This window comes from Podarcis cretensis, assembly GCF_951804945.1.
Source record: "Podarcis cretensis genome assembly, chromosome: 7".
NCBI classification, from domain to species: Eukaryota; Metazoa; Chordata; class Lepidosauria; order Squamata; family Lacertidae; genus Podarcis; species Podarcis cretensis.
Window position 1 is genome coordinate 43414191 of NC_137176.1, and position 17214 is coordinate 43431404.

At 40.0% G+C, this 17214-nt stretch overlaps 1 protein-coding gene across 5 annotated transcripts in view; it reads left to right on the forward strand.

Annotated features, from left to right (window-relative positions):
• Positions 1 to 17214, forward strand: part of PIEZO2 (piezo type mechanosensitive ion channel component 2) — a 203256-nt gene that overhangs the window by 114533 nt on the left and 71509 nt on the right. For all 5 annotated transcript variants that reach the window (XM_079982831.1, XM_079982834.1, XM_079982833.1 and 2 more), the window contains exons 7-11: positions 417 to 630; positions 12995 to 13163; positions 14777 to 14905; positions 15527 to 15565; positions 16757 to 16895. In XM_079982831.1, the coding sequence (XP_079838957.1) occupies positions 417 to 630; positions 12995 to 13163; positions 14777 to 14905; positions 15527 to 15565; positions 16757 to 16895 (690 nt within the window). The remainder of the gene's footprint in view (positions 1 to 416; positions 631 to 12994; positions 13164 to 14776; positions 14906 to 15526; positions 15566 to 16756; positions 16896 to 17214) is intronic.

The window sequence follows — 17214 nt, forward strand, 5'->3', positions numbered from 1 at the left end:
TTCAGGATGAGAACACAAATCGTGCTCCAGTGGCACGGCAGCAGCAGGAGGCCCCATTAGCTAAAGTGATGCTTCAGGTTAAGAACAGTTTCAGGTTAAGAACGGACCTCCAGAATGAATAAAGTACTTAACCCGAGGTACCACTGTATTTTAATTAGATAATCAGTTCAAATTTTGAGATGGAATGAAATGTACTTAGCATGAATAATTTTATCCAGCTACTTACAGGTCTCCCATAAACTTCAATAAAAGTAGAAAAAATGTATTTGATTTTAATTAAAGTGACCTTAGGGATTTTTTTAAACAACTGAATTTTCAAAGAAGTTGATTCTTAGTCATCTTGTTTAGCTTTCACATTGTAGACATATCATGAGTACAAAAGAGAATAATTGCCCTCCATTCATTTTTTTCTGTAGGAATGATGTTGCCATCGCTGACTTCAGCTGTGTATTTCTTTTTATTCTTGGGTTTGTGTACATGGTGGTCCTGTTGCCGAGTGTTTGATCCGCTGATATTCAGCTGTCTCTGTGTGTTAATGGCTATATTCAGTGCAGGCCACTTAATTGGACTTTACCTGTACCAGTTACAGTTTTTCCAGGAAATTATTCCACCCGATGACTTTTATGCCAGGTAGGATATTCTTATTCTTCATTTGCATCTTTCAGTAAATGGGACTGTGACAAGAAAAAACAGCAAAAAGATTGAGTCATGTTCTGTGAGATATGCAAAATGTATAAATGAAGTAGTATGCAGTGAAGTATTTGAAATTTATATGTTAAATGCTGGGTTAAAGAGACATACTTGGTTGTATCCAGTGGTTGTGGGAACGGGAGGCAGCTCCTGCAACTCATCTTCCGCTTCTTTCCCTGCAGCTGCCTGGACCCTCCTGAAAAGCATCTTCAGAGGGTCAGGGCTGCCTATGAAGCATTGTGGGCTGTGCTTTACAGGACTGCAGTGGGAGGGGGAAATTGCCTGAAAGTGAGGAGCAAGGTGGGGCCTAAGTAAATTTCTTATAGGAATTAGAAAATGTGTCTCTCATAGGAAAGGATGGTGTCACCTGGGCAGATTCTGTGTTCAGCTACTGTTAAATTCTTCCTTACTTTCTTTGATTTTTCATGTTTTACATTTGTTGACACTTATTTGCTGTTTCTGTACTGTACTGTGGAAGTTGGCATTCTCAGCAGCAAGAAAGAGTTTTCATCTGTGAATTTGAGAAGGTGTGTGACTATATAAGTGCTTTTCTGCCATCTACAGGCCACAAATTATTCTTTTACTCTTTCAATGAGGTTTTAAAAAAGTACTTAATTTGTTTATATAAGAATGCATGGTGCAGTTTTTCTTTTTAAAAAATTTTTTATTAAATTTTCCAACATACATTTATAGTATCCAATCTAAATTTATCACATATTTTCTCTTTTAGACTTCCTTCAACCTCTCTGACAGTCATCCATTATTCAAATTTTTTAAATACGCATTTCCTAATTTTATATTGCATTTTATAAACCTTCACACACTTAGTTTTCATCAATACAATAGTCCTCTATCATTTACAGAACTTCTTGAAATCCCACTAGCGTTATTTGCTCATCACATACACATTTCAGATAGTCTGAAAATTTTCCCCAGTCTTCAATGAAATTTTGATCTCGTATATATCTGATCTTTCCTGTTAGTTTGTCCAGTTCAGCATACTCCATCAGTTTCATTCTCCATTCTTCGAGCGTCAGCAGTTGTTCCTGTTTCCATCTTTGGGCCAATAATATTCTCGCTGCTGTTACTGCATATTAGAAAAGATTACAGTCCATTCTATTTATTTCATTTCCTACTATTCCTAAAAGAAAAGCCTCTGGTTTCTTAACAAACGTATATTTGAACATCTTTTTCATCTCATTATATATCATTTCCCAGACGCCCTTCACCTTCTTACAGTCCCACCACAGCATGGTGCAGTTTTTCAATAATCTTCTACATCTAGCATAAATGTCATTTAAAGCAACAGTAATGCTGATAGTCTGCCTATGTGTGTGCTTTAGCTAGTATTTAGTAGGAAAAAGTAAGGTAATTATAACTAGCCATGCTCCAAGGATAATATCTATTTTGTAATACCCAAACGTTGTATCGAAAAGTACACGTTTAAAATTGGGACCCAATTTCATAAAGCATTTCAACCAGGGAAGGTGATCAACATTGGATAAACGCCACACATATCTTCTGTCTTCTTTGGTAGGTTTTCCCAAATAATTTTCTTAAGTTTTACTTTAATAACAAGGTAAAGACAAAGAGATTTGCCAACTTCAATCCACAAACCAATGTCATAACTACATTATAGTATAATCAAAATATAGAAGTCATTTTTGCTCTGATAGTACTATTGAAATTTATATATTTTATTTAACAAAACGTATTTCATTTAACATTTGATGAAAAATTGTGCAACTGTGTTGCTAGAAGGTCATAGTATTCAGGAAGCATGAAGGCACCAGCAATGGTGTCTCACAAGAAGGAGAAGAGGCACCTTTGCAAGGTGAGCTGATGGCTCAAAGAAGATTAGAAGTCCCTGATTTTGGCAGAGGGCAGGCCAGCTGCTCCAAGTGGTGTCACAGGCAAGATGTATGTAGCTTGTGAGTTCACCACTGGTTTAATCTATCTGAATATGCCAAAACCATGGGATTAGGATTCTGCTTTGTGACTTCAAATGGCTTAGTCTCCCTTAAAGTCAACAAGATACTGTAATTCCCTAATAAGTTGGTGACTTTTCCATCTCTTTTTTTAAATAGTGTAATCCATCTGGGACATGACTTTTGAAATTATGTTGGAATAAATAATAAAGCTTTGAATCTGTACAAAGTGAAATTAGTTTACCTTGCCTACCTGAAGAAATTTGTCAATCCCTGTGCTTTGTGGAGTTGCTGAAAAAAATAGTTTTTTTAAAGTAATGCACTCCGGAGTATGAAACTACTTACAATAATCCTAGTTTGCTGTGTAGAGTAAGACTGCTGTCTTTTTAATTGGCTCAGCTACTGAAAACCTGTAACAAAACATCTTGAAAGAATCCTACCTTTCAGAACAGCACATGCCTGAGGCTATTGAATATTCTTTTGAAAATAAAAGCAAAAAGTAAAGGCAAGAGATTAACATAATAGTGAGGATAATTGCTTTCTTTTGTTAACAAAGGGATAAACTTACATTTCCAACTACACTGTCCTAACCAGTTTCTAAAAATTTAGCTGCTACAGATCTCCTAGGCACCCTTAACATATATTTAGAAATGCTGGTCACCATTTTTTAATATAATGATATAAGTGAGTTTCAAGCAGATTTTCAAAATCCTAGTATTCTTACAGATTAGTTCAGCAAACATGCAATATACTGCCATTAAATCCAGCAAATGACTGGCACACTTCTGAGAAGACACAGTATTTTACTGCTTGGCTCTGAATACATATTCCACAAGCTGCAGAATAGGTTTCCATCATTATGCCTGCAAGATTTTCTACTGTTCTGACTTGTACTTTAAATACTAGTGTCTGAGTTTAATGCAAATTACTTAAGTTATTGGACCAAATTATATTTGCATAATTTATTTTATATTTGATGAACTTGCAGAATCTGGCTTTTGGTGTTATGGAATATTTGTTTGACTATTGACAGAGCAGAAGCAGCACTGCCAACCTAATGAGAAGCTAGTGGAAAGTATGCAAGGAAAGAAAGGTTGTTGGAAATTTGGAACTGATGCTGAAACATTTAAACTTGACTGATGGAAAGCAATCCTCTTCATTTTGTCAAACTATAATGAAAAGAGAGGAAAACAATATGCATTTAATTATTTGTATAACTAGATGTCTTGTACGAAGACCAACACTTCTTTGGCTGAAGCACTGAATGAAATTTCATTTTAAAAATGCGATTGCAAGAGTAGGATGATCTTGTTCACCTATACTAACTTTTAAAAAAAATGTTTATTGATTTTTGAGAATATAGATCAGAAAGATGTACAAATAAATGAAGATAAAATAAAAAACCTGTGAGTGAAGTACAGAGGTTCTTTACATCATCTTCAATATTAAGAAATAAACATGGAGAGATGATTTTACATCAGAATGAAATCAAATCAGAAACAGAATATTATAGGCTATTGACAATCATACCCACAATTTTATTTACTTTTTTAAAAAAATAAAAAATAAGCTGCTTTTGCAGATAGGTTCCTCTCAAATCTGCCAACAGCAATATAAACATTAAATTAGAATAATATAAAAATATATTACTATATTAAAATGTTGAAAATATAAGGTGAGGAACAAAAGTCACCACAGTTACTCAGATCAGTAGCTACTGCCAGGGGAGGGAGGATCAGTCTAGCTGTTACAGGTTTTTTCATTCGAAAAGTACTTCAGAGTTAGCTGAAAACTGCAGGTTTGGAAAGAGACTGAGGATGCCTTCAATAGGTTATCAGCACTCAGCTCCCTAGGAACCGCTCAATAACTGCAACTATTCAGTTGGAGTATTTCTTCACCTTTTTTGATGGCTCTATCCTCATCTGACCAGTCCCAAAATCCTCAACACTTAAAATGAGCATTGTAGATGAGAAGAAAAGAACCCTGTTCAGTTGTTTATCTCTGGAACTTGTTGAAGGCAATGAGCAAAAGTAAAGAAAGCAAGTGGGAATTATTATATTAACAAAACTGGAAATTAATTATAAATGATGCAATAGGTGTGGAATCAGTAAAAGCCAGATTGGGTAATACCAGCTAAGGGCGGAAAGGCTTTCCTCACCCCCAGTCCCTTGCTCATGTTTCCCAGGACTATTTCAGAACTAGAATAGTCCCACACAGTCTCAGACTAGTCCTACATTCTGAAGATCCAAAGTTGACCCTATCTAGTTGAACCTCAATTTGTGATGCTAAAGTATTTGAACTAAACACATATTTCTCTTAACCATTGTAGAAACAGTTTATGGCACTTCCCTGAGATGTACCAGAAATAGGGATATTTTGCTCTGAAATAGATCAGAATTAGATAAATGTTCTGTGGTATGTAGCCACCTGCCCTAATAAAGGAAAAATACCACTCACATTTGCAGATGCTTCAGAGCTTCAACCTATTTGACGTGTTTGTACAATTAATAGCAAAGCAGACAAACCCTCCCATGTGCCATGCACTGGTGTACCTTTTCTTCTAAAACAAATTGGCTATAGATCATGGGCATTATTTTGCAATGTTCAAAGAACACTGACCCAATGAGATTAATGTCTGTAGCTGAAGAGTTTAATTTGCTATGCAGCTTTGAAATTTGATGCCTCCAGTTTCTTTTGGATGACAGTTGCTAGGCTCTTCAGTTGATTTTGATTCATTATGCTAGGACACTCCAGGATGTACCTCTTAATTCCAAAATACACCACCTAATATAGCTTCCCTGCACGCTTCATTTGTGTTCTTTCTCATAGTCTCTCCTGTGTTTGAGGTTTATTGTAGGAACTGCTTGTTCATCATTTTGTAGAGCAGAAATAATGCTCTTTGACACTTCTCAGATATCTCAAAGTAGTATTTTACACCAGCTTGGTGGGCTTTTTGAGTTAACCATGTAAGGCTCTGAACTACTTTTCCTAAAGGCACATAATTTGCACCGTTTTTTAATTTGCCCACAACCTGATGTCTCAGACAGGTTTCTAGAAATTTATTGGGTCATACTTGGAAGCAATTCAAAGAAGATAAAAAAGCTCTTTCCACTTGCCACTTTTTTGTAGCAGCCTTTTGGCTCTTAAAAGAATATGTGCCTTTAATCAGCTTCTGCTGGTACAGCAGCAGCCATTACCAAGTGGGGATAGCTTGCTCACAATAGTCCATGCATTGGTAACTTCAAGACTGGATTACGGTAGTGCATTGTATCTGGGGCTTTTCTTGTAATTGATCCATGAATTGCAGTTAGTACAGAATGCTGTGGCATAATTGCTGATGGGAGGTATATTTTCCATGAACCTGAACCAGATCTAATCTGTTTTTTAAAAGATTGTCCTGAATGTTAAGTGGTATTGAAGCAGCCATTATACAGTGGTACCTCAGGTTACATACGCTTCAGGTTACAGACTCCGCTAACCCAGAAATAGTGCTTCAGGTTAAGAACTTTGCTTCAGGATGAGAACAGAAATCATGCTCCGGCGGCGCGCGGCAGCAGGAGGCCCCATTAGCTAAAGTGGTGCTTCAGGTTAAGAACAGTTTTAGGTTAAGAACAGACCTCCGGAACGAATTACAGTAAGTACTTAACCCAAGGTACCACTGTACTGAGGTAACTCACAGTTGCCACCTCTGCCCCTCCACTGCCTTTTCCTCTCACCTCTTCTTGCTAGACTGTTTGTTTGCTACAATTGCAACAAAATGGTACAGACACAGCCAGCTGAGCCACATTGCCTTCCTTCCTCAGTATGCAACATTGATGGGTGAGAATGGTACTGCATTGGAGGTGGTGACAAAAGGGTGTAGCAGTAGTGAGGCAACAGCAGGGAGGAGGAGGGAGGAAAAGGCATCCCATCCGAACCACAATGTCTCTATACAACACTTACATAGCATAAATTAGGCTGGCATGAGGCATGTATAAGACACCTAAGACTGCTGCCTGTCAATTAATTTGGAAAAGCAAATAGCTCCAAATTGGGCTAGCACTGTATGGTTAAACCATATCTCCTGCAGCAGTACCCTTGAAGTCTTGTTAAGCAAGATTTTTTCTGACGTGTGTTGGGTGCTTCTAAACCAGGAGTGAGAAACTCAATACAGCCCTCTGGTTTTCTCTATCTGGCACCTGAGACCTGAGGCCAAGTGACATCTCCTCCTCAGGTGACATCTCTTGCTGACTTTCCTCTTAATTGTAAAAATCATATCTCATCCAACCCATTCTGATGAGTATATTTATAGAAGCTGAAAGATTAGGACCAGCTTGGACATAGTTCTGTTAGCAAGATGCACTCTCTTTCTTTTTCTTTCTCTTTGTGTAGGCTTTAAAAAAATAAAAATGTGGAGCCCACTGCCTACAAAAATCACCAACACATTTTTGATCAAAAAGAAAGTGGATGAAAACATATACCCATTATCCTAAAAATCTGTTGAAGCTCGATAGCCAGATTTCCATTGTTATTATTTTTATAGAACATCTGGAAGGTGCTCTCAAGTCATTGTAATGGTGTAGCCCCTTGTAGATCACTTTATTTATCACTTCCTCACTAAGTTAAAATAGCTTTGTAGAACAAATTTTCAAAGTATAAAAAAATCTGGATTGGTTCTTATTACCACTCTTCAGAGCTTTACTTAAGAGCCTCAGGGAACATAAGATGGCACTTCCCTAATTGCATGATTTGATATAAAATATACAATGGTGCCCCGCAAGACGAATGCCTCGCAAGACGGAAAACTCGCTAGACGAAAGAGTTTTCCATTTCGGAGGTGCTTCGCAAAACGAATTTCCTATGGGCTTGCTTCGCAAGACGAAAATGTCTTGCAAGTTCCTGCGGGGTTTTTTTCCATTTCCCCCCTTTTTCTAAGCCGCTTATCCGCTAAGCCGATAACCCGCTAAAAGCCGCTAAACCGCTAATAGCGCTAATCCGCTAAGCCGTCAATGGGCTTGCTTCGCAAGACAAAAAAACTGCTAGACGAAGAGACTCGCAGAACGGATTCTTGCAACGCACCACTGTATTTTGTGTTGTTGGTGCCTATACATCTAGGTAGCAATAAAATGCTAGTAATGGCTTAAGATAGCCCTTTGCAATCTGTATGGATCCCTGTGCTTGCATGTTTTAATCTGGGTGGTCTTCTCTTTAGATGATAGCAAGTAATATTGTTCCTTGTGCTTAATATTTCCTGCAGGGTATAGCAATAGTGGGAGCACCTCCCATCACAATGTCTACTCAGAGCTAGAACTGGAGGTCAGTGTGCATAACTGCAGGAGATCACTTGCTGTGCTTCTGGGTCAGAAGAAGGTGGTGACACAACCTGGTTTGGCTAAGCAGGAAGGAAATAGGCTATGCAATGTGCTTACATCGCAACAGAACTACCGTATTTTTCGCCCCATAGGACGCACCGCCCTATAGGACGCACCAAGTTTTTTTTGGGGGGGGGGGGAAATAAAGAAAAAAATTTATTTCCCCCCCAGGCACAGGGCTGGCACAGGGGAAGCCCGAGCTTCCCCCGACCCCAGCCCCCAGAAGAGCCTGCTATCCGCAAGCCTAGGTAGCCGCGCCGGTCTCCCCAGGATTGTGGACAGCTGTGCGAAGCCCGGGCGCGCTGAGGCTTCCTAATGCAGGCAGCTCTGCGCAACCCTCCGGAGTCCGGCACAGCTTGGCGCCGGGCTGCGGAGGGATGCGCAGAGCTGCACGGAGCCCAGGAGGGCAAGCAGCTCTGCGCGACCCTTCAGAGGCCGGCGCGGCTTGGCGCCGGGCTCCGGAGCATCGCGCAGAGCTGCACGGAGCCCGGGAGCACAGGCAGCTCTGCGCGACCCTCCGGAGGCTGGCACGGTTTCGCGCAGAGCTTCCTGAAGCCTGGAGAGTGCAGAGCTTCCTGGGTTGCGCAGAGCTTCCTGAAGCCAGGAGGGCAGGCAGCTCTGCGCAACCCTTCAGAGGCCGGTGCGGCTTGGCGCCGGGCTGCGGAGGGATGCGCAGAGCTGCACGGAGCCCGGAAGGGCAGGCAGCTTTGTGCGACCCTCCAGAGGCCAACGCGGCTTCACGCCGGGCTCCGGAGGGTTGCGCAGAGCTTCCTGAAGCCTGGAGAGTGAGAGCCTCTCGCTCCCCAGGCTTCAGCGAAAGCCTGTATTCGCCCCATAGGACGCACCCACATTTCCCCTTCATTTTTGGAGGGGAAAAAGTGCGTCCTATAGGGCGAAAAATATGGTACTTAGGATTATTTGACAGTATAGATCTTTTGCAGGTGTCAAAATCTAAGAAGAGGATTTTTTTTTTTTTTTGGCAGATTAATACTGCTTGAATGAAATGCAACAGCCAGAAAGTTAATTCAAGAAATATGCTGTCTTGATATTCTGGATCTACACAGCCAAAACAATCTATTATCTTTTTTAAAAGTTTAATATTGAATTTTTGTTCTAAGCATAGCAGGTTTGACGGCAAATAAAAGTTCATGGTTGATTCTAGTTCATATTAAATAAATAAGTCTTGTGTGTTATTGTTGCCTGCCACCAAGTTTGTTAAAAACAAGAGTCATAAAAAGTTAACAATGAATAAATGCATAAAGCTACACCAGCTTCTGCCAACTTAGCAGTTTGAAAGCATGCCAGTGCGAGTAGATAAATAGATACCACTGTGGCAGGAAGGTAAACAATGTTTCCATGCGCTCTGGCACTCGTCATGGTCCTCTGTACGCCAGTAGCAGTTTAGTCATGCTGGCCACATGACCCAGAAAGCTGTCTGTGGACAAACGCAGGCTCCCTCGGCCTGAAAGCGAGATGAGCGCTGCACCCCATAATCGCCGTTGACGGGTCTTAACCGTCCAGGGCTCCTTTACCCTTACTGCTGTGCCCCTCTGGAGTCTGCGGCCTAGGCTGCTGCCTAGTTGTCCTAATGATAGCATTTGCCCTGATTACATGGTTGACATTTACCCACAGGCTTAAACTTATTCAGAGTTTTATGTTCAGCCCCTCTGCATTTCAGATTAGTTCTGTTTAATAGAAAAAGTGCTGCCAGAAGGAATGTTGTAATAGTGCTGGTTTTGCCATTGCCAGAAAAGCTTTGATTCGGTTAAAGCAATGGAAACTAGGACTCAGTAGAAAAGAGGTGTAGAGGAATCTGGGAATGAGCAATAAAAAACATATTGAAACAAAAGTAACAGTGTGTGTGTGTGTGTGTGCGCGTGCGCGTGCGTGCAGTATTTTCTTGACTGTAACAGTGTATTTGTATAGTGTACAAATATCAGGCATCCCCAAACTCAGCCCTACAGATTTGGGACTACAACTCCCATCATCCCTAGCTAACAGGACCAGTGGTCAGGGATGATGGGAATTATAGCCCCAAAACATCTGGAGGGCCAAGTTTGGGGATGCCTGCACTATAGTTACAAGAGGGATAGCACTTTTGATTTTTAAAGTACAAGCACTGTCACAGTGAGCAAGAACTCTTTAGTTACGGCAGTGATTTCACAAGTGATTGAAGAAAACCTTGTACACACCCTAACATAGGTGTTTTTGTAACCTGTGGGCATGCGTTGCTTAGTATGTAATATAGAAGAAAGTTGGTAGATGTTTCCAGATTGCTGCTGTTTAATTATCGTTAACTGGATTCCAGCTTTTTTGGACAAATGCAGTCATGACGTTGCATATGTTTTATAACAAAATGCATTTTTTATCATAGATAAATATTGTATCCATACAATGTCATTGGGATTTAGAGTTTGTGGCTTTTTATTAGTGGAAAGTGGTGCTACTTGTCAGAGCATAATGGTTAACAACAATTGGATGACCTCAGTCATTAAGTAATAACGTACTCAAGTGACTTGTGATGGATGTTTGCGTATGGAGACAGTCATTCTGTTTTGTGAAGATAAATTCTGATGAAAGAAATGTATCAATAGTTAATAAGAGAATTATACTGACATTGCCTTACAGGATTGTTCCGTACATATTGACGTAATAACCTATGTATGTGTGTGAAATCTTTTGCATACTTACATTACAGATATATTTATATATAGTACCTGAAACATACAATGTCATTTAGAAAGCATACAATCCAGGTGTCAGAAGTGCTTGCACAAATTTAGAAAACTGAAAATTGAATGCATCTTCTTGAAGTAAAGCTGTGCTGCTTTTCATGTATTAGAACTGTTAATAATTTCTTCAGTGTCACCATTTCTTATTAAAATGTTTATAATTATTGCATTTGAGTATTTGACATAGAGAATACATAGCAGGTGTTATATGGGAAGAAATGTGGCAGTACTAACTAGATTATTCTTGACCAGGATTTACAAATCTTCAACCTCTTGGTTAAGATAGAAAGTATGGTTAGCATTGATACATGTGATCCCAAAGCTGGTTCCCTCCAATCTGCAAATGATAGTCGTTGTCTGTAGCTTTTAAATAAGATTTATATGTGAACCTTTAATTTAAATTTAAATTCTAGGCTGTACAATCAAAGAGTAATTATACACTACAAGAATAAGACAGCAGAAGCGGCAATAAAAAATAAATAAATAAAAATTGGTGTGTGGGGTTGGTACAGGTGGGCACCTGCTGAAATCCACATTCCTGTAGAGGGCCCTCTGCCAATAAGCCACAGCTAAGGTGAGACCCACAAATGTATATCATGTGTGGGAGTAAGCCTTCTTTTCTGCCTATTATCCCCCGCCACCTCTTCTCTCCCCAGTTTAAGACTTTATTGGGGATGGAACCTGCAAGGAGACATGAATATTAGCAAAAGTAGGGTACATGCCTCCATTTTCAGATGAACCCATCTTAAGGTAGTCTGGTCTTTGCGATGATAGCTATATCCACAGTTGGCTACTCTGCCGTAGGTGGAAGTAGAAGAAAAACGTTTTCCTGTTTTTTAAGAGAACAGCAATATTTCCACTCTTACATCACTATGCGCTTTAATGCTAAATCAGTATCTTGCATTTATCAAGGTCATAGGCTGTGAATGTGTCAGGAAAAGCAGATCACAGCACATATACACCAGAGACATGATTGCATTAATTCAGTAAGCTTTTGCTGGGGAAATAAATTGACAGAGCAACAATGTGTCAGCCACCTGTTTTTTTGTTTCATTTTTACTATTTTCCAGTTTGATGTTTGTTTAATGTTCCTCAGAACAGTAATAACATTATTTGTAGCTTGTATAACCTAAAATCCTGCTCATGTTATGGCCGCTCTGTAGATTGGTTATGAATATTCATTTACCTTTGGAAAACACAAAACATTTCCTTTTCTGCAAACTTACAGAGATAATCGCACACACAAACTAATTGGGGAAGAGCAGGAGGTCTTTACTCAGCCAGCTCCCTTAACTGGGTCCTGCAAGCAGCCATCTTATTGAGAAACTTGTTCAAAAGTTTAATGCAGCTGCATGAACATACATAGGACACGCCAACACCGAAGTGGCTGCAGAAGCCAGCTGGCTATATGGTGGCTTTGCATTGTCATTGAATCTCTCATAGGCATGAACCTACTGGATCAGAGTGCAGCTGGTAAGAACTTATGCCCACGACTGAGGGCAGAGGTTCACCATACAGTTAAAGCATATCCAACACACGTTTAAAGCACATGACTTCTCCAAAGAATCCTGGCAATTACAGCTTGTTAATAGTACTGGGAATTGTGGCTCTGTGAGAGGCAAGACTACTGTTTAGAGCAGGCTTCCTCAACCTCGGCCCTCCAGATGTTTTGAGACTACAAGTCCCATCATCACTGGCCCTGCTAGCTAGGGATCATTGGAACTGTAGGCCAAAAACATCTGGAGGGCCAAGGTTGAGGAAGCCTGGTTTAGAGGGTTCGTTGTAGGAAGTCATGGGTTTTAAATCTGCATTGGATGTGCTTTAAATGTAAGGTATGGACGAGCTATTATATGCAACAGCTTTGCATCACTACATACCCATCAAAACAATTTGCACATAGGGACCAGTGATTTAAATCTAATTGACACTAGAATTGGTAAAATTACTCAGAGGCATCTCTTAGTAGGTTGGCAAACTCTATAGATTCTTTAGTACACCAAATAAAACAAAGTTTTAAACAATGAAACTAAAGAGAAATGTTTCCCAAGAAAAGAAGACAAAGCAGGTAATATCTTCATGCTTAATTATATTCACACACAAAAATGTAGAAGTTGAATGAGGTCTCAGTTACCAAAGGCAACAGCCAGAATGATTTGCTAATCCGAATTCCTGATACAATTGTAGGGACTTTGTGCTGACTGAATAAGAAGCCATGAATTCAGATGGTCAGAATGTCATGATAATGATAATCTGTATTGTTTATGTAATATCTCCTGTTTTATCATTTCAACAGATTATTTGGTGTCACTTCAGTTATTCAGACCAACTGTTCAAGCACTTGGAAAATTATAACTAACCAAAAGTTGTTTTGGTATCACCATACTAGCCCCATCTTGGTGCTCCTGTTATACTATACGCTAGCAACTCTCATTCGACTTTGGCTCCATGAACCTATTGTACAGGTAAAACAACTCTCTTCTTCCTATATAGGAATGAGAAAATCTTCAGGAAAAGAGTGTAAACATCATTTCAGGATGTGGCAATATTTGTGCATAAAATTTAACAAATGTGCATTGTGAATTATGAAAAAGAGATGACTTGTTGTATGTAATTCAGGGCAGAGCTACATGTTAGTAGAAAAGTTATTAACCCAGTAATTTCCTCAGAATGTAAATGCCAGGGGTGGGTGCTTCAGGGAAGACAGAGTAGGCTAGGGAGAGTGCTTTGCACAATGGAGGGTTTGTTCAGATGCTCACTAGCTCAGTAATAGGTTATATGTGGAAAAATTAAAAAATTGTCCAGTAGCACCTTAGAGACCAACTAAGTTTGTTTTGGGTATAAGCTTTCGTGTGCATGCACACTTCTTCAGATACCTTATATGTGGTGTGACATAACATAGCCTTTATGAGTGCATGCTCTACTTATTCATTGTGGTGATGTGTGCTCTGGATGAATACTCTTACACGCTCATGTGTCATTTGCCTCACCCTTGTATATTGTGCTGAGCTGGTCTGCCCATGAGGCAAGGTGAAACAACAGCCTCAGGCAGCAGGATCCACAGGGGTGGCAGGTCCAGACTCCAAGGAACTCATTGTCCACCACTGCCGGCCCTGATACTGTGTTGATATATCCATTGGTGGAACAGATTCCCCTTCTCCCTGTAGCCTCCTGCAAACATCCAAATTCTGCTTTAGAGGGTTGAGGGAAAACCCTGGAGGAGATGGGGAGCTGCAAGGGGCAGGAGAGTAAGAAGAATTGCCATGTTGCCCATGATTAATGTTGTCAAGATGAAGTTACCATTACCTGTTGATGTTTGCAGTGTTGCTTAAACCTGTCTAGCCAAAAATGTGTTGAGATTGATTAGTCTTCATACTTGTCTGAAAAGTTCATACAGTGGTGCCCCGCAAGACGAATGCCTCGCAAGACGAAAAACCCGCTAGACGAAAGGGTTTTCCGTTTTTCGAGGCGCTTCGCAAGACGAATTTCCCTATGGGCTTGCTTCGCAAGACGAAAACGTCTTGCGAGTCTTGCAAATTTTTTTGCTTCTCCCCCCCTTTTTCTAAGCCGCTAAGCCGCTAATAGCCGCTTTGCCGCTAAGCTGCAAATAGCCACTAAGCCGCTAATAGCGCTAATCCGCTAAGCCGCTAATAGAGTTGCTTCGCAAGACGAAAAAACCGCAAGACGAAGAGACTCGCGGAACGGATTCTTTTCGTCTTGCAAGGCACCACTGTATGGGCTTGCCTGGGAAAGAAATATATTAAGCTAAACACTGCCTAGATTGTAAACTGCCCTGTAATCCTTGGATCAGGCTTCCTCAACCTTGGCCTTCCAGATGTTTTGAGACTACAGTTCCCATCATCCCTCACCACTGGTCCTGCTAGCTAGGGATCATGGGAGTTGTAGAAAAAAAACATATGGAGGGCCGAGGTTGAGGAAGCCTGCCTTGGATGAAAGGTGGTATATAAATTTAATCCTATTTATCTTGGCAAGAAAATCCCCTCCCCCATTTTTAAAGCAAAACTTAGCAGCTAAATAACTGGTTATTCTGGAGCTAACATAGCCATTTGTTCTTTAGCATATACCTGATGATGATGATAAATCTGGTAACAGGGAAGAGGAAACAGACTGCACTCATCTCCAAATGACTGCAGAAAGAAGGCGCAGTTTGTGGTATACAAGCCGCTACACAACTGATGAAAGAAAAGTAAGGTCAAATATAAAGTAGTTGGATTGTAATTATCCAGTTAATGATCAGGAGTGCTATGTTTCATGTTTCTGACTTTGTATGATGATACAGTTTGTACAATTTTAAGCACAACATAGGAGCGAATGTTGCTACAAGCACTTAAAAAATACAAATATTGCAGTATAAATGTACCACTTAGCATCTCCTGATTTTAACTAGTCTCTTGGTTTTCAAACATTTGACATAAAAGCTGCATGAGAGTTGTTTTAGGTGGGCTTGTGTGCATCTAGTGGGAATTTTGACTGCTTTTCTTTTAACGTTAGCCTTCTATGTAGCATTGCAGGATTTCTCAAAAGTTGTTAGCATCATTATTGTGTTTCAACTCATTTGAACCTTCGACTAGAAACAATGTTGTAGCCTGGAAAATATATGTTAATAATAATAATAATAATAATAATAATAATAATAATATGGCAGTGGCGGCGGCAGCAGAATAGTAGTAGAAGATATGCATGCAGTGATTAACACATTCCTCAAAGCAAATGGTCCATTCGGAACCAAAGCCTAAAGCTATTAAGAATATTTTACGCTTCAGCTATAATTCTTAACTAATAAGCTATTCTTGCCTTGCTTTTGCAGCTTCTGTCAATGACTCAAGATGATCACAAGCCATCTGATGTTAGTACCATTGTCTCATTTTTGGAGTTAATTTGCACTGTGAATTTTTATTATATTGTTTAGAGATAAGCCTTGTTCACACATTACTCACACAAAGGGACAGAGGTAAAGTCCAAAGGGACTTTGGGGACATGTGGTTCACCCCATCCCCAAGGCTATGCTCCTCCCAGCCCTCATGTGTTGAGCAGCAACATCTAAAGTGAGGAGACTTTTATATCCTTTTAGCCCCCCAGCTCATCTTCTAAACACCTGCTGAAAAAAATATCTTCCATTTGGCTTATGAGGCTTAATAACATGGTTTGCTGTTGTATCACTATGTATTGTACTACTCAGTTATTCTTACAATATTGTGATTATATTACTGATTTTTATTTTGTATTTTATTAACAGTTGTTTGCTTCCCTGAGACGTTTTGTTAATGGGAAGCCTACAAGTTCTGAGTTGTATCCAATCCTGCTTCAGCAGAGTTTCACTAGCATAACAGAAGTTCAGTTTCCTTTCTTCCCCCTGCACATCCCCAAATCTGGTCCTAATGGTCTCCCAACATTACAGGGGTTAGAGGAAACAGGAAGTTCCATTGTGTGCATTGAAGTATGTTGTACTAGCAGAGCTGCAGTGTTGGATACAGCCCATAATGAATAATAACAGGTGCAACAACAGCACCATCTGGCTCAGTAGAAGATCCTAGCCTTTCAAGTTATCTGCCTGCAAACAGCTTAGAAGCAGAAGTAGATGTGTGACTTCCTGCCAGACTTTGAGATATTTTGAAATAGCTGGGTACCCACAACCACTCTTTCTATTATTTACAGATCATGGGCAGCATCCAAATAAACAGTTCTGCAAGTGCAAAGACTTTTGACTACGCAACGGAACTGCCTCTCCCTGTATACCCCCTAAATTTATTCTGGGGGTTACTGCAACCCTCTGGAGAAGATATAGGGGACAAGAGGGGGTCATTTACCTTTACCTTTAGGACAGTAGTGTTAGACCAATTTGGATGTTGCATTTTGTCATGTGTGAGAATTGTTTGGACTTCTGATTGCCTGTTAATCATGTAATAGTTGATATTTAATGTGTAGGGCAACTGTGGATAGATTACTGTGCATCATTGATATTTTTGACAACAAAAGTGATAAAAATGTATTGTGTTTATTTTAAAAGGATTCATTTTCTGTAACTTTAATTCAACAGGTTCTTCTAGTGACAGTGAATGGTACACCTGTAGACTATCAGAGCATACACCCATTGTGTCCCATGGAGAATGGGCCTGCGAGGGTAGATATGTATTCAAGACCGCACTACAAATGGGACCCAACAGTTGATGACTTAGGTAGTAGTGAAAATTGTTTGGGAATAAACACTTGTTCTTTTTATGTCCATTTTGTTCTGTCCCACATTCCTGATAGGAATACATTGTTATTAAGAAGTGTGCTTAGCTTGGCTATGAGCAATGAATACATGATTGTGGTGGGCAGAAAAAGGTCCTGTTGTGTGACAAAGTGATGATCCAAACACATGCCAATTAGCACCTGCTTGAATTAATTCTGGGATATGGGAATAAATTAGTACCCACCAGCAAGCATACCCCGCTTACACTAAAGTGCCCTTTCTGCATTTCCTGAGAAGTCCAAGCCCCTCCCCTTTTCAGC